This window comes from Microtus pennsylvanicus, chromosome 14, assembly GCF_037038515.1.
Source record: "Microtus pennsylvanicus isolate mMicPen1 chromosome 14, mMicPen1.hap1, whole genome shotgun sequence".
Classification (NCBI taxonomy): domain Eukaryota; kingdom Metazoa; phylum Chordata; class Mammalia; order Rodentia; family Cricetidae; genus Microtus; species Microtus pennsylvanicus.
The window spans coordinates 33343263-33369163 of NC_134592.1; the positions used below are offsets into that span (position 1 = coordinate 33343263).

Here is a 25901-nt window from a genome sequence, read left to right on the forward strand (position 1 = left end):
TCTCTCAGGCTGTCTCCTAGACCTGGCTTCTTAATCCTCTTCTAATTCAAATCAAGCTTCTTCAAAAGGAACAGCTTTCTCTCGGTGCCACAAATGGGACTGTCCTCTATTTGTTTTATGTATGTATGTATGTATGTATGTGTTAAAGATTTCTGCCTCCTCCGTCACCGCCTCCCATTTCCTTCCCCCTCCCCCAATCAACTCCCCTCCTTCATCAGCCCGAAGAGCAGTCAGGATTCCCTGTCCTGTGGGATGTCCCACCTCCTTCCGGGTCTAGTAAGGTGAGCATCCAAACAGCCTAGGCTCCCACAAAGCCAGTACGTGCAGTAGGATCCAAGCTAAGCATCTTGGAACCATGTTTCCCTTTCTCTCTCCGATCTTCCAGATTTAACTATTCTAACCAAGCTGTGCTTTTGTGTCTACGCACGGACTGTGTCCTAGCACCCTGGGTACTAGCTTTGAAAACACAAACACTGAATCCGGGCTCCCACCATGACTGCCCCCTTGACCTCTTTCACCCTAACGGTCTCTGACTTCCAGGCTCCGTTCATGCCACCTCTCTAACAGCGCCTAGAAGTACTCTTCCACTGTGTCAACCAATCCCTAGAAGCTTCCCCAAAGTTTCCCTTTGTCTACAGGATAGACAACCCTGTCACCATCTCCAAGCTCTGAACCACCTGGTACTATTTTACTCTCCCCTCCAGGGCCCCGTGTCTTGGCTCTGGATAGGCTGACTGTGGGCCAGAATTCAGAAAGCCACCACCCTCACACCTACACTCATCTGCTGTCTGTCTAGAGAGCCTTCCTCTCTTCCTCCTAACCCCCAACTCCAGTATTAGATCTATATGCACAGAGCAGAACCTCTTCAAACCCCACAGTGGCCCATTCTGTCTCCCCGTGACACTGTCCCGACAGCACAGGACAGAACCCTATCTTTATTTTACATGCACGAGTATTGCGGCTGTATGCATACAGTACACCGCTTATATATCCCTGGTACCTGTAGAAGCCAGAAGAGGGTGTTGGATTCCTGGAACAGAGAGTTACAGAGGTTGTGAGCCACTGAACTTAGGTCTTCTGCAAGAGCAGCAAGTACTATTAATCACTGAGCTACTCCTGACCCCCTCCCCACTTTGTCCTAGTGAGGGGTTCTTACTCATGGAAGATCTAGGACAGCTAAAAAGTATTAGCTTTTAGAATTTGTAATTTGCTAAAGCTATTATAAGCTGATCAGCATGCTGAGACAGCGATGGAGTTCCAGGGGCTAAGACAACAGCAGAAACCATTACGGTCACAGATGCAAACAGAACACTGAAGATGCTGCTCTAATATGAACTAGGACAAGCAGAATACTGGTGTCTGGGGACTGTGATGGAAAGCCAGGCGAGGCCACCTTGAAGCACCTTGCCATGATCACAAGCCAGGCTCCCCAGTGGTCAATGTCTGACCACCACAGGGTTTACCATATACACACAGGGTGAAAGTACGATCCTCACAAGGGTTCCTCAGAAACTTGCTCTGTGTTCCACCACTTGCAGAGAAAAACCTGTGCCCACATGGCATCACCTATTCTGGTATCACCACACGGACCTTAATGAGGATGCCAGGGTCCAGGCTGTGTCTGCAGGCAGCTGTGTGCTTAGTGATTAGAGGAACCTAGTTGAACCTTGCCTAGGCTACTGGCCTAGGCTACTGGTTTTCTTTTTGGATTTGCCTTTATTTTATTTTATGTGAATGGTATTTGGCCTGCACGTGAGTCTGAGCCCTTTACATGCAGTGCCCATAGAGGCCAGAAGAGGGCATCATATCCCCAGGGATTGGAGTTATAGACAACTATGAGCCACTCTGTGGGGGCTGGGAACCAAACCTGATTCTCTGAAAGAGTATCCAGTGCTCTTAACCACTGAGCCATCCCTCTCATCCCCAGTACTGTTGTTTTGATAGGAGAATGATCAAAACATAGCTGAGTACCAAAAAATGGATGTTCCTATACTGTGTTCTCCTAAGATTTTTCTCAGATGTCTCAATCCATTCAGATATAACCAGGGCTGGAAGGGAGGAGGAAGGGGAAAGAGCAAGTCACAAACAAGAAAACTGAGTAAGAATGAGGGAGCAGCACAGACCCAAGGCAGCATGATGCCGTTTGCCTTCCTGCCCCAGAGTCTGCCTTCTGCATGCACCTAACACAGACAGACCAGATGTGCTTACACGTTGCACAGCTTCGATACCGTCCTGCAAAGAGAAAGAGATGCTATGGGAAACGGGGGGAAACGAGGGTGACAGCAGCATGTGAGGGCCAGCGGGACATCTAGGCAGCTGAGTCACATCAACGGGAACGGTGAAACGCTTACGCACATGGCTCCTTAGGCAAAGTTAAGACAGAACTTTTATCTTTGGCTTTAGAACTGGCTTTCTGTAGCCTGTTCTCCAAAGCATACATTAAACTAAAACACTTCAAGCTCGTTCTCAACATCAGCTCTTTCACTTGGCAAATGTCTCAGAAACTTCTATTTGGTTACTGGAGTTGTCCCAAACTGAAAAGTCTTTCCGGGAGGCTGGCGTTCATTCCAGCTCTTTTCTGTATTTATGGAAGTCAATGGTGGTTTTGTTTTCTGACTGTTCACACACAGAGGACACACATGGAGCAGCTGAAGGAAAGCCACCCCAGTGTGTTTACATCTCCAGATACATGAACGCTGGGCAAAGAAAAATTAAAATCAGCTTTATTCCGTGATGCACAACTCTGCTGTTTTCAATACCATGACCCTGATGCCAACACACCAGTGTTTAACAGGCCTGTTTAGGAGTGAAGGTGTGATTGTTTGCTGCCAGCAGTCCAGCGCTATACAGCCAGACTGGTTATTGTCCTGCGAGCTCCCCTGCCAGTCTGAAGTGTGCTCTGGTTGCCTGGGTGCCAGCAGGCCGGCTCTGCAGAGCTGGAGGCTAGCTGTTGCTGGGCACTGTGCCATTCTGAAGGGATGCTCTGAAATGGGCAGCAGTCTCTTCTCATGGGCTCTCAGCACACTGACCTCCCTAGACTGTGCTGGGCCCTCACGGCCTAAGCATACCTGTTTTGGGAACAGCTGTGCCCAGTACCTTAGAGTAAGGCCATGGAGCCTTTTCCTCTAAAATAACTCTTCCTGCTTTGTTCTGTTTTAAAGAAACCAAAACACTGAATATTAATAACCACACAGGTTCAGAGAATGAAGATTAACTACCTTTTAATTGCTATGAAATCTATAATCTCACAGAAAATAAATAATAATCTTGTGGGGGGACAGAGCATAACACTGGGTGTTGTTCCTCAAGTATTGCCTTAATACTTATTTATTTATGTTGAAACAGGTCTCTCACGGGCTGCTAGGGGTGAAGTCATCAATAGTCTTCCAGCTACGAAGTCAGTGAACTGCAATAATGACCAGTGCTGCAAGATATGCTTATGGTACAATAGAGGCACAAATGTTACCAGCATAACCAGAGGAAACACATGCCTGGTATCACAATCTAGTCCAGGACCCATGGTTGAACCTATCATTTTGCTAAAAGGACACAGTATCAAACCACTCTAGATTCCTATCTCTCTACTCACAGATCACTGCAGTGCTCAGATATCATCAGAGAAGTCTCTGTGCAGTGGGCAGTGGGTAACACAGAAACTCGTAACTGGTCAAAGGAAAGAGAAAAGGGAGCGTGGATTGTTCAGCCACAAATGGGACATCTATTCCAAACCCCTTCTTCAAGCTCAAGGACTACAGTAGAAGAGGCAGAGAGATTGCAAGAGCTAGAGGCCAGGGAGGAACAGAGGAAACAGTGACTTCTGGACACGACAGGGAAACTGCACTCATGAACCAATAGCAATACAAGACCCGCACAAGAACAAGCCATTCAATGCTCTAGGATAGAGTGGGGAGAAATTCCTAAGTTCCTGTTCCTAACTGAGTGTGTTGGTTTGAATGAGAATAGCACCCATAGGCTTGTATGTTTGACTACTTGGCCCCAGTGGGTGGAACTGTTTGGTAAGGATTAGGAGGTACCGCCTTGAAGGAGGAGGTGTGTCACTGTAAGTGGGCCCATGCCATTTACCAGTAGTGCTCTCTCTTTTCTGTCTTCCCCACCCCCACTGCTTTCTGCTTCTAGATCAGATGTTAAGTCTCAGCTACTGCTCCAGTATGCCCGTCCTCCCCGACAACATGTTCTCCGCCACGATGAAACTGCAAGCAAACCCCTAATCAAATGCTTTCTTTTATAAGTTGCCTTGATCATGGTATCCCTTCACAGCAACAGAAAAGTAACTAAGATACTGAGGAGTAACTAAGATAGCTGATGGCTTCTGGGGGAGGGGAGTCAGTTTTCTCCAAGTGTGGTCCCTGGGAGGTGCACCACACTCCAGCTGATTGTCTCACATCCCAAAGTTGGTGGGAAGCAAACACTGAACTTGATGGGTTCTTTAAAATAATAAAGATTAAAAAGTTTTTTAAAAAGGACAAGAAGTTTAAGGGGAGGAATCCGGGGGGGGGGGGGCTGGAGGCAGGGGAGGGACGATTATGATCAAATACAGTGTGTGAAATTTTCAAAGGATAAAATTATACTAAAGAAAATTACCAAGCCTAAATCTAAGATATATAATAAAATAACCCATGCCTAGCACTGCCAATGGACCAACCCACAGGCCTACAGTAGGTGTGCACAGTAGTGATTCTTAAGACCTACCGTTCCCGAAAGGGACTGATTACAATTTACCAATCCATCAGTAAGGACTTCTCAATGCCCAAATAGTTAGTAGTATGATAGTTTCCTGAGTATTTAGGATTAATTACACTTCCATTTCCTTCTTTTTACTCTGAAGTGACAACACTGCCCAGATGTATCCACAGAGACAAGGCCCTCTGTCACCCAAGTGCAAGCGTGGACGGATGGTAAAAACAATCGAGAGGGTCTCAAACAGCAGTTGTGACTGACAAATTAGATACCCGAGTCCATAATTAAGCACAGCATTCTGCCACAACTTAGCAATTAAAATGCTATCTACTCAGGGAACAGGACCAAGCTAGCTGTCCTCAGCAGTCTACACTCCAACCAAGACTCTTCCAGAATGACTTAAAAAAAAAAAAAAAAGAGTTCTCTAAAGCAAATCAAGGTTACAGAATGACCGTTCTACCCAGTAGTTTCTGCACAGGTTGTGCTCAATTCAAGCAATCCATGGTCCTCTTTCATACCTTCCTACTGCGTGCTCTGTGAAGAGCCACTGCTGGCCCCAACCTCAGCTCATGAGCTGTTCAGCCAGGGTCTAGACACAGCTGTGAGCATTCACAAGCTGGGCACACACCATGGGTGGGTGCCTCTTGATAAGAATCAAATCTACAACTTAGGGTGATTCCGGAAGAGGGAAAGAAAAACAAAAATAATTGTAGGCAGGACCAGTCACTTTAACTTGTGGGACCCAGCATATAATGAAAACCAAGGTTCCCATGTTCAAACAGTCCAAATTTCCAAAACCAATATTCCAAAGACGAAAGCAGAGCACAGACTTGGCTTAAGTGTGGGGCCTGTGTGACTGCAGAGGCCTGAAGCTGACCTCCACTCCAGTGAACGTGACTGGAGACCATTCAGTACAGTAACACAAATCCATTTTCCTAATTTCTGTTGAGTGGTAGCAGGTTTTACTCATGCAGCACATGGCCATGAAGTAGGCGCTGGAGTCAGATGGCTCAATGCCAACCTCAGCTTCATCACTAACCAGTTGTAACTTTGCACAACCTCTCTTTCAGTCACTGTGTGCCCTAAGAAGACTCATGCAAAGACCCAAAGGTGGTGCAGATGAACTCAATGGTCATCTAAAGAACTTAAGAGAGACCCAGGTAAGATGTGACAGTCGAAAGCGAAGCATAGGGTGCCTGAGATCAATTACCAGTCAGATCTAGTTGGGAACACAGGGGAAGAGGAACCTCTGTTGAAGAAAATACATTTGACATGGAAATTGACATGGGAAGCCAAGTCAGTCACAAAAGTCAGAAGGGCCATGTACGTGTATAAGGGGTAGAGGCTGCCCTCCATGGTGGCGTGCTGTGCTGGGGCACTGGAAGCCACAATGGGAAGGCTCCACCACAGGCCACCTGACAGTTCATCCCCAACTCCAACTGACTTGAACTTTATGATCACTTTTTAGGCCCATTTAATTTGCCCAGACAGATTCTGCAGCATTTCCCATGACTTCTGCTGGTACCCAGGCCATCAGGGCTGTTTTCAGCATAGCAGACACCCTGAATTCACCATGACCCTATCAGTCAAGACTACAGCTCATTCCTAGGAACATACTAGTCCCAACACATAGTTACTAAGGTGGAGGGCAGATTCACTTGCTACACCACCACAGTGCCTAGCTTGCACAGCCTGAACCTCTGGTGCCCTGGTTTCCAGGCACCTCATAGCCCAAGTAGCTGTGTAGGGATGAAAGACTTCTGGGCATTTCAGTAGTCTGGACTTGGCACCACAGTGGGCATTTGCCCCTCATTCCTTAGGCTATTCTGGAGAATCCTTATAGGGGCTGGGAGGCTTGCCAAGCCCATGCCACTGGGTCCTTTTCTGAATGCCTGAATAGCAATCATCCTTTAAAAAGTAGCATGAAGTATAAGCTCTCAAGCTAAGAAGGAAGAAACTTAATCACCAAGGAAGAACTCCAGGGCCGAGGAGATGGCTCAACAGTAAAGTGTCTGCGGCACAGGCATGAGGATCTAGGTTCTATCCCCAGCACCACACAAAAGTGAGTGCTGGTAGTCCCAGTGGTGTCGGTGCAGGGACAGACAGTGCATCCCGAGGGCTTGCTGGCCAGCACTCATAGCTGAGTCAGTGATATCCAGGCTCAGTGAGAGACCCCAGCAAAAAAAAAAAAGTGGGGGGGGCAAATAAGATGGTTCAGTGGATAAAGGTGTTTGCTGCCCTATGATGCACACCCGACAACCTGAATTTGAGTCTCAGGTGGAAGGAGAAAATCGAGCCTACAAAACTGTCCTCTGACTTCTACGGACAAGCTGTGGGGTTCCTGGCCCTGCTTCCACAAACCCGCTCTCCCCACCACCGCCCCCTCTCCTGAGAACTCAAGAGAAGATGGGGATTATCTTGAAGTAGGGATGATAGGGATGAGGGCAGAAGTAAGAAAGAATGTAGGGAAACTGGACCAATTCCTAGGTCAGGCTGTGATACAGGAGTACATGGTAATCATACCATACTTCATCAAGGTGGGTGTGATGGGAAAGGAAGAGGTGGAAAGGAGAGGGGCAGGGTGAAGGATAAGTCAGTTTGGACTTCAAGTATGATACGCCAGTGCTGACATACAGTTGCAGCAGACTTTTAGCAATCAGAGAGGTGTATAAATATGAGAAACAAAATGGAGGCAAAGACAAACCCCTTACACTAAGGTCTTCCTACGCACAGGTGAGGACGGAACTCACTGAAGTGCCTGCAGGGCAAAGACGCTGCACAGCGTGGGGTCAAAGAAATGAGGAAAAACTGAAGGATGAGGAAGCAGAGACAAAAGGCCAATGATTAAAACAACATAAATTAGGTTTAGGAAGATGAGTGTACTCTTGGCTTCAATTACCACAACAAAGTACCCCAAATAGGCTACTTACAGAAAACAACAACAACAACAAAAAGCTGGGCTGGAGAAATGGCCCAGAGATTAGTAACAATGGCTGCTCTTCCAGAGGTCCTGAGTTCAATTCCCAGCAACCACGTGGTGGCTCACAACCACCTATAATGAGATCTGATACCCTCTTCTGGTGTGCAGGCATGCATGCTGGCAGAACATTATACATAATAAATAAATCTTTAAAATAATTTTTAGAGCTTTTCACTCAGAGTTCTGGGGTTCAGAATGCTAGGACTGAAGCCACTATTTAAGTCTCCTGTGAGTGTGGCATAGGATCACAGGGGTGTGAGTTGGAGAGAATGCTCACATTCTGGACCACAAAACAGAAGGAGTAGGAACAGGAAGGGTACCATAATCCTTTGAGGCTGTGCTCCAATGACATAAGGACTTCTGACTGTGTCTCACATATTAAAGGTTCGCGGTACCTCTCAATGGTGCCACCTGGGGGCCAATCCTTTGCATATGGACCTATGGGGGGCACACACCCAAACCACAGTGACAAGAAAACGTTTTTAAGAGGGAATGGCAAACGTTAGCTAATAAGCTAGGCTGAGCAGTGTTCGGTGGCTTTGAGAACACGGATGGCAACATGGACCTCGCCAGGAGCCCAACAAAGCTCCACATGCTGTGATGCCCAGATCCCTGTGCCTACTGGAGCAACTGTGATCCAGGGAAAGGGTGTCAGTGCATCCAGGGCCCACTGAGCTCTAACCCAGACCGTAAAAGGTTGTGCTAAGTTTATTAAACAAGCAGAATGGAAAACTCTTTCATAACTAAGGTAACTTCTACTATCCAAAGCCCTTGAAATGATTAGATGTTTTTAACATTAGCACAGATCTAGAGACCTATGACTGGTCCCCAAGTATGCATAAACTAAGCCATGCAGCAAGACTAGTGCACTATAGGAGCTGTTTTTACTCCAGTCCACCCTTAAACTCTAGATAAACCTGACGTCCAAACCACAGTTGTATCATGTTACCTATTCCTGCTAAATAAATACTACTTTGTTAACAGATACACCCCACAAACACTATAAAATTCTGTAATCAGAAGAACATCTGGGGAGCATAAAATTCTCACATTCAAACTAAACAGATCAAGACCTCAAACGGCAAATGTTCTATAGCCTCTAATGTGTTGGTTTCTTCTAACAATGTACAAAGAGCCTTATCCAGTTGAAAAATTCTTGCTAAGAATCCAAATACCAACAGATGTTATTGTTACATAGATGATGACCTTACGTATTAAAAGAAAATAATTCATCCCATAAATTAGAAGGAAAAAAAAGCCCTTTGGGCCTGTGGTTCTGCAGACCATGAAATGAAGAGTGGACTCCGGTAAGCAGGCAAATGACTATTTTTATCCAAAAAGGTCTGTGCTGGACCCAAGCAAGGCAAGCAGGCGTGTGCCACACTAGACAGGCACTAGAGACTGCTGCTGGCTTATGCTGCAAGAGAGCTGGGTTCTTCACAGCTAAGCACAGCTCTGGGGCAGAAGGAATGGAATCAAACAACTGTAAAGCAAGCTCAAGCTCTGAATCAAGCAAGGCATTTGTGTGGACTACACAAGTCACCTTAAAGCCCACCTCATATTCATAAATGACATAACTACAAACGTAACTGCACGAAAGTTAAACTTAAAAACTGGGAATGACAGGATAGAGAACTGACAACATGGAAGATTCCCATACATTTCACACTGGAGATGACCCAACCATCCTAGCAGACAGAAAGTGAAGACATGAGATTTCACAAGAAAGCCTAGAATCTGGGATCTTAGTAGGGTTCTTAGAGAACACCCTACATAGTATGAAGCCAGAGGGGGCAGTGAGTAGGGTTCAATATTCCCCCAAACCAATGATAGCCTCACTTCTGTCCCTTCTACCCCTACAGTTCAAAGAAACAGACACCCCTCCTGTACTCTCTGGCCCTCCCTCAGGGAGGTGTACCTTCCCTCGGGAGGAGGTGAGACAGTCAGTGGGCTCAGGCACATGGAAGGTGCGCCTCTAGAATCCTTGTCCTGGATCTCCACTGAGAAAATGCCTGCACCAGACTGTGGTGCCACCCCTGGGCAGGTGGTCCTGGTGGTGTAAGAAAGCAGGCTGAGGAAGCCACGAGGATCACGCCAGTAAAAGTACCCCTTCATGGCCTCTGCATCAGCCCCTGCCTCCAGGTTTCTGCCAGCTTCCCTCAGGGATGACTTGTGTCCTGAAAGTTCTAGGATGAAATCAACCCTTTCATCCCCAAGACACTCTTTGTACTCTTGGTCACGGTGTTTGTTACAGCAGCAGAACCCTGACTAACCCAAGCCAGCACTGAAGTAGTTGGCCACAAACACAACACCTGCCTCCTGTCAGTTTGCTGGACTCTTACGAGCTTTAGCTTCTGCTGCAGATGAGATTCACCATGGAATCAGAACACATTCCACTGTTCTACCATGTGGAATACTGTGAATGGAAGTGACTCAAATGATTCCACCTGTGAAAGCCTCTAGATTGTTCTGTGGAAGAAGACGGGGCTGGCAGGAAAAAGTGGGCCCTTGAAACGATGACTTCCCAGGTTCATCTTTCAAAGCATGAGCCAAACCATGAGTTACATTTATACTCACCTCAGGAAGGGCCACGTTTGGAACAAAGAATTCATTCAGAGATCTCTTGGAGGCTTTTCCTTCTCAAAGGTAACAAAAGCAGGAGTACTCCAGATGGGGTGGAGTGACTGAGTGAGGAGCCTTTTACTGGGATAAACAGCAAGGTACTGGACATGAATCTTCAGTGAAGGATTTTAGAAAGGCCACTTCTCTGTGTGTGCTTTCACAAAATGTTTCTACGTGGTACCCTGGGATCCCAGGACAGCTAAGTGATGATGATGTACAAGCTCAACGCTGGACTATGATGCAGGACTCCGCAGAGAGGCCTCCACTCCCAAGTGCCCTGAAGTAGATCCATGACTACGACACTGCCCATGGCACCCTGACCTTGCTGGAGAAGGCTCTGTCACTGGGACTCTTTTACCCACCACAGCTCTGGCACACAGACAACACCCCACCTCTGAAGGCTTCCACAGAAACATTGAGGTGTGAGCGTATGAGCAGAAGTGAAAAGAAAATGGCCATGAATGGGAAGAAAAGAAACTTCTAGCAAGCAACACAGACAAAACCACCTTCTCCAAGGCATTCATCATCTGCAAAACACTTACATCCAATTGTTATTTACACCTGAAAGCTGCAGTTAAATGCTAGGTTGTGGTCCCAGTCTGAGGTGGTACAGTTCACAGAACCACGGTTAAACATCAAGACTGCTCATCGAGGAAGACTCGCTTTTTTGGGAGGGGTCTACTCTGACTTTCAATTTGACTAGAGTTGGCTGCTCATATTCCAGAACCTTCACCCTTGTCCCCTTTGCTTACTTACCCCAGTGTTAAATTATTGTCTTAGCCCTTCCCTGTATGCTGCTTTCTTCCCACTTTTTTCTACCTTCCAACAAAGGTAGAAGATTTCATGGGAAATCCATTGTACTGTTTTGAGTTTTGCAGTGATCTGAATGAAAATGGTCCCCAGAGGATAGCAGGGAATGGTATGACTAGGAGGTGTGGCCTTGTTGGAGTAAGTGTGTCACTGGGGGTGGCTTTGAGGTTTCAGGAGCTCAAGTCAGACCCAGTGTAGTTTTCTCTTCCTGTTGCCTACAGGAAGACGATGTAGATCCAGATGTAGAACTCGTGGTTCCTTCTCCAGCACCATGTCTGCCTGCATGCTGCCATGCTTGCCACTATGACAATAATGGGCTAAACCTCTGAACTGTAAGCCAGCCCCAATGAAATGTTCTCCTTAATAAGAGTTGCTATAGTCATGGTGTCTCTTCATAGCAATGAAACCCTAACACAAGGTTCTCCTCTCAAAATGCCTTTCAAACAAAATGACAGCAACAAAGATATCCAACCAAAACAACTGCTTCTATCTTACAAGTTGCCTCAAACAAAAATGAAGAATACCGAAGCTTATACAAGTCACTGTCACCTCGAGAATCTAAGTTATCTAACTAAGTTTTAATGCAATTGCCATTACATATAAGGTGATGATTTCTGCTGATCATAGAAACTAAAAAACACACATACAAACCTCACTGCAGGGGGCAGGACAGTCTGCTGGGAAAGCTCCCATGCTTTGGAAGATGCCTGTGAGCATTTCAGTGTCACTTCTAAGAAACACAGCGAAGCCTAGCGCTTATGCATCTGGTGCTCTCTGAACTGGGGGCTCAGGCAGGGTGACATGGAGAGGGCACTCACCTCCTTTCCAGTGGGCGTCCATCACTGGAAATGCTTCGCGGGATGTTGGCAGCTCTTTCTGGAGGGGGCATTTTCCCATCTCCCTTCCCGGCATTCAGCCGTGATGTCATGGGACTCTGTAGCTGGGATGGGACCTGGGGTGAATGGGCACCCTTGCTGGCATTCCGCTGCCATTTGTTGTTATTCCTGAAGGGAAACTTGAACTCATAGGAAACACCTTCGTTCATCTTGTACTCCATCACTGGCATGCGGTAGGTTTCTGAGCAACTCCTATTAAAAGGGAAGACCAGGAAAAAAACAGTGAGTACTGCCTTATTATGTTGGTGGAGACTGACTATCACTAACATTCTTTCCATTTTTGGGCCTTGCAATTTTCCTTTCCCAACCTAGGACCCCAGAAGAATACACAAGTATTTTCTTTTACTTGGTCTCAAGTGTGGAGTTTGAAATGAGGAGTCCATAAGAAGGCACAGAGCCCATGTCTGCTGGGAGCACGGAGAACCAAGGAAGGAAGGGCAGCTGGAAGGTCCCCAGAGCAGGCAGCTCAGGGCAGACAACAGCAGCTCTGCACACTTCGCTGGGAACTGCAACTGGGGACCTAAAGGGAGGGCAGCTACAAATGAGCTGGAACCCCAAGAGCCAAGAAATTAAGTGAAGAAAGATCCCAAAACCCAACCCGGGAGCCAAATTTAGCTTAGGAGGGAGAAAACCAATCACATACTGCAACAATTAGTAAAGCCCTCGGGAAGACCAGACAGTCAGACTTCGTTTCTTTCCCAAGGACAGCATCTCCCTTCCTGAGTGACACCAAAGGCCAGAGACACAAGCCCTGTCCCTTCTGCTCTACCTGAAACCTCAGTCCTCAGGAAGTCTGGAACCCACACTCCACTCTTCCCATGCACAGAACTAACTCAGCACAGAATGTCACCGTTGGACAGAATGATTTCTTTTTGTACAGGGACAGCGAGGACTTGGAAGAGAGCGTGAACAGAGCAGCCGAGAGTCACTCATGAGGAACTCTGGAGATAATGAATGTAGAGTGAGCCCAAGGCAGGCATAGTGAGCCGCATGGATGAGCCACGGTTAAAATTTTAATTTTAGAAAGAAAGACAAAGTGGTACAATTGACTTAAGATGCTTTGTTTTACCCAACATATCCAAAGTTGTATCATTCTTTTAAACACAGCACTGAAAAATTACTGAAATATTTTATGTTTTTCTGAATCTCATGCACTTCACAGGGAACGAAACTACAGCCACCTGCCATTTCCTACTGTCTTCATGGCAGGAAAACACCTCACTGGCTTTATGGTCTCCTACCTATTTCTGCAAAACCCATGAACGACAGCTGGACAAGTGTGGACAGCGCTCTGCAGGACAAAGCTACTGGCGCCAGGTCTAAAAGGTCAAGAGAGCTTTCGAGTAGAGTGTGGTGGTGAATATAAGACAGACTACGGAAAGTGAGATAGGTACTAATTTAGCCACACTACAATAACTCCATGATGAGGGTGCTATCCTCCACTACCTTGGCATTAAGGGTGAGCACAGAGCCCCAGAGAGGTCTACACAGCGAAGGGAAGGCAGACCAGGTCTTAACCCACGGAATCAGCGCACCTGCAGGCTCACCCTACCTTATATTCTAACCAGAGAACAGCACTCTACCTCCTAGATATCCTCCCCCATAATGAATCATACCTCACTCAAAGTCTAGCCTATGACAAAAAGGAACAGACAGCATCTTCTGTAAACCCAATGGGAGCTGTCAGCAGGCATCACGGTTCAGGGCTAAATGTCACCAAAGAGTCAACTGAAACCTACTTTTAAAAAGCCTAATGTTTGTGAGCAGCATGGTACCTAGAAGCTGTGACTTCGGCTCCAGAGACACACAGCACTCCTTTCAGTGGAACCTCATCTAGAGAATGAGATTTGGAGCAGATGAGTTTTAGCCCAAAGGCAGCATGCTCCCACTTTCAAAGCAAGAAAATACTTCACAACACTATTTAAAACACTATTTAAAAGATAACTTGACACCCAAATCCCCAACAAGAAAAATAATAGTACTGAAGATAATTTGGTCTTTTTCTGTAACTGTTTTTAGCTCTTGAATGGCCCCTGATTGCAGAGTAGCACTCTGCAGAATAAAGCTGCAGCACCCGGAGCGCCTCATCTCACCCGCTAACCAGCCAGGCCTCTTATCAAGTGGACAAGCTGGAGTCCCAGGGGGCACAGACACAGGAGATGTGATAGAGGTGAGGGACCTTTTCATCAGTGGGAGGGGGATGGGTGACGACACTCAGGAAGGGTCTCTGACAGGACCTCTGAATTGTTCTCACTGTGCTGTGCTCTTGGCTGTCTGGTTACTGTGTGGGCAGCACCGCACCTTCCATTCGTCTCACCAGCGTATTAAAAGATGAAGGAGCCATAAGGACACTGAGCCATTTTTTAAAAACTGCCCTTTCAATGTCAATGTGCACACATACCCAAGGTCTGCCTGACATACAGTTACTGCATGGCAGCTTATGATGTTTTCAAGGTCCTGGCAACTGCAAGAACCAAACTGTCCTATCTCACCCCAGAGCCGCCTAAAGGGAAGGCTGACAAAGAGGAGAAGAGTGACTAGTCAAAGAACAGAGTGATTAGCTGCTAGCAAAACGCTGTGGGAGTGTGAAGTGCGGAGGAGAAGAGACCGCAGCAAGGTGTTAATGCTTCAGCTGTTCCCTTTGAAGCCACTCTGCAGAAGGGAACTTTCCAGGTCTCTGAAGGCATCTGCACGGTGCACAATTCCCCACCTGCACAGAAGGGGTGGTGAGGGCTACGGCTTAGCACTTAGCCTTCACCCAGCTTCCTGGCTCAGCACCTGACGTGTGTGGGCAGCTGTGTGAGCTTCAAGAGGATGGTGTGTGTGTCTTCCAGTGGAAGACAGATGTGGCTCCTTCACTCAGGTATGTGGGAGTCCTGCACTGATTTCAGAACACACTGTCCCATCTGGCCCAACTCTGCCTTTACAGATGTCTTGGTGGTAGCTTCCAAGGGTCCAGTGGGAGAAGTGACACCACAAACTAGGAACTACACACATTACCAGGACATCCATGACTTAAACTGATGTGCAGGGCAAGGCTCTGTGCCAAATTATAGAGGAGTGATGTCAGAGGAGCCTGAGAAGATCCCTGGGTGGTTTTTTCTGTAAGATTATCATTTATTTATGCAAGAATGTGTGTGTGTGTGTGTGTGTGTGTGTGTGTGTGTGTATGTGTGTGTGTATACTGTGGGAGTATGCTACCATGCATGTATGTCAATGTGGAATCAATTGCTTTCCATCATGTGGGACCCAGGGATCAACCTCAGGTCATCAGACTAGGTGGGAAGAGATTTGACTCAATGAGCCATCACACTGGCTCTATTTGGTTTCTTAAAAACATGAATAATATTCATAGGAGTGCTAAAAGAATAGAATGTATTAATTCATGTTACAGTGTTTTTATTTCCTAAGGCCTGGAACAATGAAGTAAAAATTTAGCCAACGATATTTCCTAACACTCCAAGGAAGATAAGCCCAGTAAGCCAACCCTCACTACAGGCCCATCTCCCTAGTAACAATTACTCAGTTTTGGTGGCAGTGAGGCAGCTCCATTCTGCTCACCTTCACATCAACTGTTCCCCAATCAAACCTGGAGCTTAGAAACAAGAGCAGAACCGCTGTTGTCTGGGAACCAGGGAGCTTGGTGTCCTTTATCTCCTGTCTAGAGAGACCAAAGGACAGCAGAGCAGTGCAGGGCATTTAGAGACCTTCTAGGTAAGAGCCCAACTGCCCTCTGAGCCATCATGGGTTGTGTTGTGCCAGGTCAGCAGACCGTGCTATTCAGGACAGGGAATGCAGGCAGGGTGGTTTAGACCCCTGCTCCCAACACCTCAGATTTGCTAAACTAACAAGTTGTGCAGATACATAGTTTGGTTTCTTGGAAACACTCAGGTATCTAGGAGACACTGCTTCTTAATTGTTCAGACAAAGGACTCCATTATATGTTGATACAGGCATGCAATCCCCTGGCCACCTATCTGATAAGTGGCATAAAGAAAAGCTATTCTTTCCACGTTTTTGACATATAAATTTTTTTAATTAAAAAAAAAAGAAAAGCTATTCTGAGCAAAGACTGATTTTAACTGAAGTCCACTTAGTCTTTAAGGAGCACAAATAACCCAGAGCTCACACATGGGATGGTCACTTTAGGGGGAAAATAAGAACTAGGTTTTGCTGATGTGGGATTCCCCTCTGTATGCTGTGAACACAATTGGTTAATAAAGAAACTGTCTTGGGCCTGTGCAGGAAATGGAGATAGGCAGGGAAAATCAAACTGGATGCTGGGAGAAGGAGGGTGGAGTTTCAAGAAGCCATGTAGCCCCACCGCACACAGATAAAACTTTGCTGGTAATCCATTGCCACATGGCCATACAAAGATTAATGGAGATAGGTTAAATTAAAATGTAAGAGTTAGCCAATAAGAAGCTAGAGCTAGGGCCAAGCAGTGATTTAAATAATACAGTTTCTGTGTGATTATTTCAAGTCTGAGCTGCTGAGCAGCCAGGAAACAAACAAACGGCTCTCTGCACCATTTTTCCTTTTTATTTATTTTGCTATCTATCTATCTATCTATCTATCTATCTATCTATCTATCTATCTATCTATCTATCTACCTATGCTTTTGCTTTTTGTTTGGGACAAGGTTTCTCTGCGTAACAACCCTAGCTGTCCTAGAACTTGCTTTGTAGACCAGGCTGGTCTCAAACTCAGAGATTCACCTGCTTCTGACTCCCAAGTGCTGGCATTAAAGGTGTGCACTATCACACCTGGCTTATGTTTTGGCTTCATATGGGCTAAGAATTAACTACTAAATCTTAAGAGAAATTTGTAGAAAATAGTGGCTAAAAATAAATAACAGATCATGTTTTTAAATGAACAAAAACAGCATGTGTAAGCCTAAAGAAGAAAAAGGAGCTGATTAAATTCATCCCATCAAGCAACTTCCCCAGAAGCAAAGAAGTGAGGTTTTGGATAGTGTTGCTGGCTTGGCAGGAGTGGGTCAGACAAGAGTTCCCGGGTCCTCCCTCTAGGAGAAGACTACAGAGAAGCTGCTAAAGCATCAAGTGTAGGGCTGACGCACCCAAAGCCAATTCCTGGCCCCAGAGATTCTGCCAGGAAAGAGCCTAGAAGCTGAGCTCAGTTGTCTAGGACCAGATAGCAGGGTTTAAAACAACAGCTGAGCTTTGGACAGCAGGGGCATAAATGGGAGTGAGGACAGTATGATAACCATGGAGCATGAAAGAAAAAGTTCTCACAGGCCGAGATGTGCTCTGTGTTTACTGACTGCCGATGAAGATGCTGAGGTTAGTGTTGTGGACATTTTTGTCTGGAGTAGCAACTTCAGTAGTGCAGAGATGCAGATCCCAGACTGGCACCAGTTAGTCACTCTAGCTGCTGCCGCCACAAGCTGAGACGGAGCTGCATGCAGTGCTAGAGTTACCATGTAGAAACCGCCAGCCTCACAGGAGGTCAAGTTCTCTCTGGTAACCCTACCTATCACAAGATGTATGTCCTATGTGGCACAGCAACCCAACCTCAGCTGCCAACTCAGACCTACCTCCGGGGGGTGCAGTCGTCATGGGGAGGGATGATGACAACTTTCACTGTGACAGATGTTCTCAAGAGGTCGATCATCTGCTCATGGCTCAGGGTGGCCACCGCCACCTTGCAGATCTCCACCAGGCGGCTGCCCTGCCTCAGACCTGCTTGCCAGGCATAGCCATAGGGCTCTACATCTGCCACGATGCCCTCATAGTTAACATGGAAGCCAAGCTGTCCTAGCCCGTTTCTCCGCAGAGTCATTTCCACTGATTCACAACCTTTGGAAACAAACTAGACAAGGAAATGAGAGGGACTGGAGTTAAGAGTTGAAAGTTAGACCAGAACTGGAACAACGCTGCCTTGGGTTATCCTTGAACCGCCTGTAGCCAGCCGAAGGGCAGGCTAGCTATTCCCCTTCATTAATCTCTATTCAGTAGCAAAACAACACTGGTTGCTCCAAAGGGCTCAGTGGCTTTCCTAAAGTTACAGGGAAACTTCAGAGAGACCCACAGAGAGCTGGGAGCAAAGAGAACCTATATTCTGCATTCAGCTATCCATTAAAAAAAAAATCCAAGGTGGCAGACACAGAAACAACACTAGCCACCAGTGCAGGGAGAGCCCCTGCCATCATGTCCTCCCTCCCAAGGCTGCTACTTTTCCCAACAAACGATGGAAAGCACGCGCGTCAGATGGACAGTGTTGCTTCCACATCATCAGGGGAATTGCCAGAGTAGCCGATAACGCCACGCAAGGCTCTGTGCCCTGGATTTAGTGCCCAGAAACTTTAGAAATGAGAACTGAAACAGAAGAAGGAAAGTCTCACCTGCAGCCTTTTGACAATTTCTTTAATATCTTCACTGCTAATGAAGCTCTCCACCGAAACACACTCTCCCCGCTCATAGAAGACTTTGAGGCTGGTATCACTGGACGTCCACCCTATCACATCTCTGCAGGAGCAGTTGAAAACCACACTTTTTGTTTCCTGCTCGATGAGGACGATGAACTCGTTGGAGATCCCAAGGAGGCAGTCGAATTCCATGGCCTTGTTGTAGTCTTTGGCCCGGACGGCCCACACGATGGCCCCCATGCTACTGAGCTCAGCTCCCGGGTAAGGCTTAGACTTTTCCTTCTTCTTGGAGGCCAGAGAAATGAATGGAAACTTGCCAGAAGGGTCAATAGGTGTGTTGGTGACATTCTTTTCTGCCAGATCTTTCAGGTATTCCTGGCGGGTCCTTGTGGCCATGGCCCGAAACTTTTCTGATTTGTGAGCAGCATTTTCTGCATTGATCACTTTGGCCAAAAGGAAGTCCCTGAACACATTTGACTTGGGGAAAGTGACCCCTTTAGGGATGGGAGGTCCAAAAGAAGGCACATCTCTGGACCTAGTGACGGCCACGCTGAGGACAGAGCAGAGAACAAAAGAGGAGACGCGTGTCAGCATGTCAGTCTTCTACTGCAACGAGGGAAGAAAACGCGCTGTGACAAGGACAGGGATGAAGCTCAGCGTAAAGCACCAGTCTAGCATGCATGTGCAAGGCCCTGGGATTGGTCCCCAGCACTAAGGAAAGGGAGGAGTATATGCTAAAGACAACACTATTGCTCATTTTGTACAAGAAAGAACACAGATTTCTGCTTTATGAGTGAACTTCTTCATTCAAGCTTTAGAGAACCTAAGTTTTTTCCCAGGCAAACCCTTTCTATCTAAAAGATTAGAAGTTAAAACTTAATGCTCCACATAAGAGAATAAAAGCTATTTTAAATACCTACAGACTAGTCCAGTGTAGGCTGTGATAATCACAAACCTTTCAGACAAATTCTGTCAGAACACAAAGGTAGTCTCCACTTGAGATTTGAAGCCTGCAGACAAGATACAGTTCATACATGACATGAGAAGTGAGTGATTTCTCATTTCTATTTCTAATAATAAAACCAAATATTATCTGTTGGCCATGTGTGAGCCACCATGAGACCAGATTAAAAATGTAACTTTAAAATCACCTATCAATAGTAATTTTGATTTTTAGAGAATTGTGCTATTATTTGGCCCAAATGTTCTGCTTTCGGTCTGTGATTCTTTAAGAAACACACTTCCCTTTCTCTGTTTCTTTAAGTCAGAATGGCCTTAGAGAACTTGTTCCCATCATTCCTTCAGTATACACAGCTGAAAATTAGGCTCATGAAAAATTGTCATAAACACCTGTGCTGATCTACTAATTTTAATCTCAAAAAGAAAATTATTAAAATTTTCCTAAAACAACAAATTTGGGTAGAAATAGAGAGGCTGTATGTCTTATATCAGTTTTTAAAATCACATATGATACCCTCAGTCAAGTTTGACAGGGCTAAAATTGATGATCGCACTTTCCACATGACTTAAAATTGAGTCAACCATGAAACTGTGCACTGTAAAACATTTTATCAGAATTGTCAAGAGAAAGACCACACTCCAGAGTGTGCTTCCAAAGCGAGCCGAGGAATTTGATCTCACATTTTCTCTAAAGTCTCGTCAGACTCACACCTACAACCAGCACTTGGGAGCTGAAGCAAGAGGATCACTCTGAGTTTGCGGCTGTCCTGGGATCACAGTGAGCTTCATAACAGCCTACAGAATGAGACTCTGTCTCCCCCCACCCGCACACCAATGGGGTAGGGAGTCTCACTGTCAGATATTCAGATACCTTTAGAAGAATTTCTGTATCTTACAGAAATGGGATAGGCAAATCTACAAGAATTTATACTTAAAAATTATACTTTGATGAAATGGAAAAGCTACAGTGTCGGGAGATACCTTGGACAGGAGCTATGCTTTCACAAGTTTATCTTTAAAAGACAGACTACCAGTCTCCCTTCATGACAAAGGGAGGTATCAGCCAATACTCGTGTTTAACTGCAGAAGCGAAGCCTCAGACTCCCCTGTGCATGCATTAGGGCCTAATTACACACTATTACATAGCAGTTTTTCTTGACAATGTGAGCGGTCTGGCTTGAATGCTGATGGCTGTGTTCATTGGATCATGTTAGCTCCCCCTCTTATGAAGCTGAGCAGAAAATGCTGGAATCCAGATTTGGTAGATTTTCTACAAGGAATCCTGTGAGAATCCAGAAGTATTTAATATCTTTCATTTTAAAATTGGCAATTTCTGTTCTTGTTCATTTTCCTCAGAGCATTACTCTTCCTCAGGAAACAGCTGTGCTTTTATTTTAACTAAAGAGAGGTACACACTCAGCAGGGGTGTGATCGTGAGCGCGGCTACTTGCCCCTGAGCCTACAAGAATATAGAGATCTATTTATTAAGTGACAGAACTTTAGACAAATATACCCTGGCAACCTACCAATAATTAGAAGCTTCTAGAACGAACTGTGAGGGAGAGAACCGAGTCTTTGCCGTGCAATTATCTGTGATTCACCACAGATGGGCGTGAGTGATACAGACAGTAATCAGGGCTACAATATTAGAAACAGGATCCTCAGGAAGGCGGCGAGGAAGATGGTAGCTTAGAAGGCACCTTTCCAACAGTTTTAGACGCACTAACTTTCACGGTCTTACAAGATTAAGAGGCTCACTGACATAGATGCCACAGACACTAAACCCACTGTAGTAAGGTCTCGTTTAAGCTAATTAGAATACTTTACCTCAATTAAAAAAAGAAATCTGCCTAGAATATTTCTAAATATAGGTACCTGAGATTAATTATAAATGGTTCTTGTTTTTTTGAGGTGGATTCCACAGGGTGTCTCGTCAGCCAAATTTACCTTACAGCGCTGTATCTTGGCAATGATCCACCCTTTTTAAGTCTGCTCACCTGGCAGCATGGAGAGATGGAACCCACTGCCCAGGTTGGTTACAGGACAAGCTAAGCTTAGAGGCAGAAGCAATCACGGAAAGTCAGCACTGAGGGAGACTTTACAGAGGTCACAGGCCCTCAAACTTCCATAAATTTGTGAGCTTCACCTCAAAGCTGACTTCAGTTTTACTTTTTACCAAAGAAAATGTATGTCAATTTTAATCTACAGATACACTCTCCGACGTCCTTGGAAACAACAGGGAGACCCAGAACATGCCCAGTGTTTATCTCCAAGTACAGTGGGTGCAAATCCTTCACCTCGTGGGAAATCACAACAGTCTATATTGCTGGTGGAGAGTGCCAAGGCTGGAGTCAGGCTCTGAGCACCAACGACAGAGCCTTGTCCACTCCACCCTCACCTCCAGGAAAGGACTTCAAACTTACCCTCTCTCCCATTGGTACCTGAAAATGGGATCATCTACACAAACCTCCTGGCCTAAGAGACCCCCAGCAGGCTGCATCTACTTGGTCTGGACCACTAACATTCACTAGCATCAAAGACCTTGAACGAAGTAATACATCTTGGTACACAACAACAATTTGGTAAACAGATAAATTGAAGTCTTTATGCAAACAGAGGAGAGTAAGACAATGGAACTTTAGAACCAGGCACGGTGAATCCCAGCACTTGAGAGAAAGAAAGATCAGCAGTTTAAGATCATCTTCGACTACGTAGGAGGTCAGGGCTACAATGGGCTACATGACTACCTTAAAGGAATTGGAGCGGGGAGAGTGAGATGGCTCATGGGGGAAAAGACACTTAACACCAAGCTAGACCAACACGATAGGGAAAGAAGAACCTATGTCTGTAAGTTGTCTTCTGACTTCCACACATTTGCCACGGCGATGATCCTCCCCAATCAACAAATACATAAAGAAATGTTCAAAACAAAACAAAACAAAACAAAAACCTGGTAACTAAAAGAACAAAAGCAAAAAAAGGGACTTCAATGTTGAAGCATAATGTAAATAGCAATAAACAACTGATTTCAACCTCAAATTGGAAAGAAAATTTAAGCCAGGTCTTAATTTCTGGTGTGGTGATGTAAGCTTGGCAACTCAGAAAATTGAGGCAGGAGGATTCCAAGTTCAAGGACTGCCTACGCTACAAAGTAAGTTCACAACCAGTTTGTACAACTTAGTGAGATCTTACCTCAGAATAAAAATGAAAAGAAGGGCTTTGGAGCCACGAACAACACCACACACAAATAATCCTAACAATGGCACAGAAATGGCACCAGAAAACCCAGTCACAAAGATACAAATCTCTTAAGGGGGTCGACCCCATGTTTCGAAGGACCTTGTGCCAAGAAGCACAACAAGAAAGGCCTGAAGAAGATGCAGGCCAACAATGTGAAGGCCTTGAGTGCACGTGCAGAGGCCATGGAGGCCGCTGTGAAGACCAAAATGCCAAAGCGCCCCAGCTGCAAACCCAGCCATTTCTCTTTCATGGTTCACCCCAAGCTTAGGAAGTAGATTAGAAGCTACATGGCCAAAGGCCACGGACTCTGCCATCCAAAACCCAAGGATCAGCTCCAGCTCAGGTTCCCAAAGGTGCTCAGGCCCCTGTGAAGGCCCCACAGAAGGTTCTCCTCTGCCAGTGTGAAGACCGATGGACTGGTGTGAAAACCTACACACTATTTGCAGATGATCAGTACCCTATGCTTACAAATAAACGTGGGGCAAGATCTGTTAAAACAAAACTGAGAAGAGGCCTAGGGATACTGCTCAGGGGTACAGTTCTTGCACAGCATGTGCCAGGTCTCAGGGTTCAGTTCCTAGGGTGGTAGGAACAGAAATAGAACAGTTTAACACAAGACACCAGAGGTAGAGGCAGTCCCTTCTAGGAGTTAGTCAGAAAGAACAATGCTGGAGGAACTTGCAAGCAGCAGACGTGGGCCCAGGACATGAACACACTCATGTGCAGCTCCTCCGTCCAGGAGCTGCAGGATTCCAACAAGGGTCACTTCCCTAGCAATGCTCATGGAGCTCCAGCATGCCAAGGCTCTTGGCCACTCAAGGATGGAGTTCTTTGCTAGAGACAGCAGGGCCAGATGCAGTAAAGGTTCTGTAGCTCTAGGGAGGCCCAGGGTGCCCTCCCAGAGAAAAACAAAGCCAGATTCACCAGAGGTATGTGTGTATGTGTAGAATATGGTCTCTATATGATCCACACATAACAATTAATTATTTGGGAGGGACAATATTAGAGACTGAACCTGGGGCCTTATGCATGTTATCCTGAAATTAATTAATCTTTACTAATTTTTCATCCCATAGGGTCTTGTCTACTTCTCCATGCTTTACTTTCCTGCAACGCATCTTCTGAAGAAACTGGGCTGCTGGTTGCTCAGAGTGACTCCTGTCGAGTATACAAATGCTCCTTGGTCATCTGTATTTCCTCTAAAGTGCCTTAACTAAAAGGTTTCATCACAGTCAAATTTAATCTGGGAAAAGAGGCGAGGGTGGGGTGGCACTCTGCCATTATTTCTCTCTCTCATTTGTGGCCTTTGATGGTCAATGCTAGGTCCACTGATTCTTTACTGGAAATGGTGAAGCCCCACGGGTGCCCTCAAATCAGACGACCCCAGGCTGCTGCTTATTGACTCTGTCTTTATCTTTGATGTGAATGGCTTTTCTATACCTCCTCTAACAATAACCACATACTGATGCTTCTCAGTTCATTTTTACTTTAACAAAGCCCCATTGTCTTTTTGGTTTGTCATTTGTAATCTGACCTATCAGCTGGGCCCAGGCAGTTAGGCTCACTGTAATGATACAACTCTGATCAACCAGAGGGTAAACTTCAGTACTCATGCTCTGGATCCACAGCTGGAAATTTTGTTTTCTCTGGTACATAGATGGCAGGCTCAGGATGGATTATAGAAACAGATATAAGCAGGTTGCAGCCTCTAAATGTCTTTGTATAAACTACTTTCCATGGAGACAGAGTTAACTATTTCCGTAGGGTTACTCCCTACCCCTACGGTCCCTGTCATTAAGTTACACAGCCACTCCTGAACTGGCTCCTCAGCTTCCTGCTGAATTCCATACATCTGTGTTTTAAAACACACACTAAGCTAAATCCCATTTTCTGTGTTAAATATCCTTATAAATTATTCTTATACTGACCCTGTCCTCCAAATCATTACAGCAAGACACTTGATAAAATAATGGTTCCCTATTCCAGACGAGACACCAAAAAGGTGTCAATTAAACAAAGCAACACAAAACAACAAATAGATGTTTCTAGTGGAAAAGCTGGGGCAAGGACTAATTGACTGTGGTGCTGGAACCCAGTGCCTTATGTGTGACAGACAAGTGTTCTTCCACTGAGCTACAGCTCTGCCTAAGAGGTCTTAAATGTTCAAAGGAATCTGAGAGCTGGGATTTGACTAGAGAACTGTCCTGCAAAAGACCCTGGGTCTTACCTAACCTCGGGGGGGGGGGGGGGGGAAGGAAACACTTGGATTAGTTTAAATTAACAGGGCTAGTGAAGGAGCAAAACAAACTCCATTTTGAGAAAGAACTCCATGTTAGTCAAGGCCTAATTTTGTGTGTGTGTGTGTGTATGTGTGAGAGAGAGAGAGAGAAAGAGAGAGAGAGAGAGAGACAGAGACAGAGAGACAGAGACAGAGACAGACTGTAGCCCAGCAAAGTCATAAACATTCCCAAGAAACTGTTTCAGCCCTGGTCAGAGTGACCCACCAGGGTGTCCAAACAACACCTGCTTGCTTCAAACGTCCTTGTCGGTATCTGACTAACTACTGTTTTGAAATTCTTGTCTGTTGACAGCTGCTGTTTTTGAAATTTCCTTATACCCCAACCAATGAATTCAAAGATTGTATACTTTTACCCAATTATGAATTGCCAAGGCTCGTGCCACCCTGCCTGGAGTTTTTCCCTATAAAAATTCCTTACCCTGAGGGCTCGGGCCGTTTTTCCCCACCTGCTGCATGGGTGAGCTGGATTACGGTTCAAGCTAGCTTATATTCAATAAACCCCAGTGTTTGCATCAGATACCAGTTCTGTGATGGTCTCGTTTGGGGGTTCTGTGTGATGTGGGCACAACACTAGAACTTAATTTAGAGTAGTCCGAGGGGCTGCTGGAGTGTGGCGAAAACTCACACCAGGAGCCATGGCCCTGTAAAATCAGCACGAGTTTCCATTCTGCCTCAGGATACATTCACTTTCATGAGAACATAAGCTCCTCTTCTCCTTCACACCAGCACTAACGACTGTGAGCAGAGAGCACCTTGTTTGTCCTAGGCCTCCACACAAACCCCGACACCCCATGTGACCTGGAAGACATGCCTACCCTATATGAGAAGAACACAGAACAATCCCATGCCTTAAGTTCACAGCAGAAAAAGGAGGTCACTAAAGAAATTTTCTGATTTCTTTTGGTGAGATTAGAAACTGACATGTTCTCTTGGATTTATAAATGGCTTAATATTCACCCTGATGAACAACATGTTAGGCATTCGGGCACGGCCAGCAGCTAGGAAATC

At 45.8% G+C, this 25901-nt stretch overlaps 1 protein-coding gene across 14 annotated transcripts in view; it reads right to left on the bottom strand.

The window, feature by feature from the left end:
• The window catches only part of Sipa1l1 (signal induced proliferation associated 1 like 1), a 284116-nt gene that overhangs the window by 39352 nt on the left and 218863 nt on the right, over nucleotides 1–25901 (bottom strand). For all 14 annotated transcript variants that reach the window (XM_075948065.1, XM_075948069.1, XM_075948061.1 and 11 more), the window contains 3 exons: nucleotides 18371–18944; nucleotides 17564–17838; nucleotides 11929–12198 (listed from right to left, as the gene is read on the bottom strand). In XM_075948065.1, coding sequence (XP_075804180.1) covers nucleotides 11929–12198; nucleotides 17564–17838; nucleotides 18371–18944 — 1119 coding nt within the window. The remainder of the gene's footprint in view (nucleotides 1–11928; nucleotides 12199–17563; nucleotides 17839–18370; nucleotides 18945–25901) is intronic.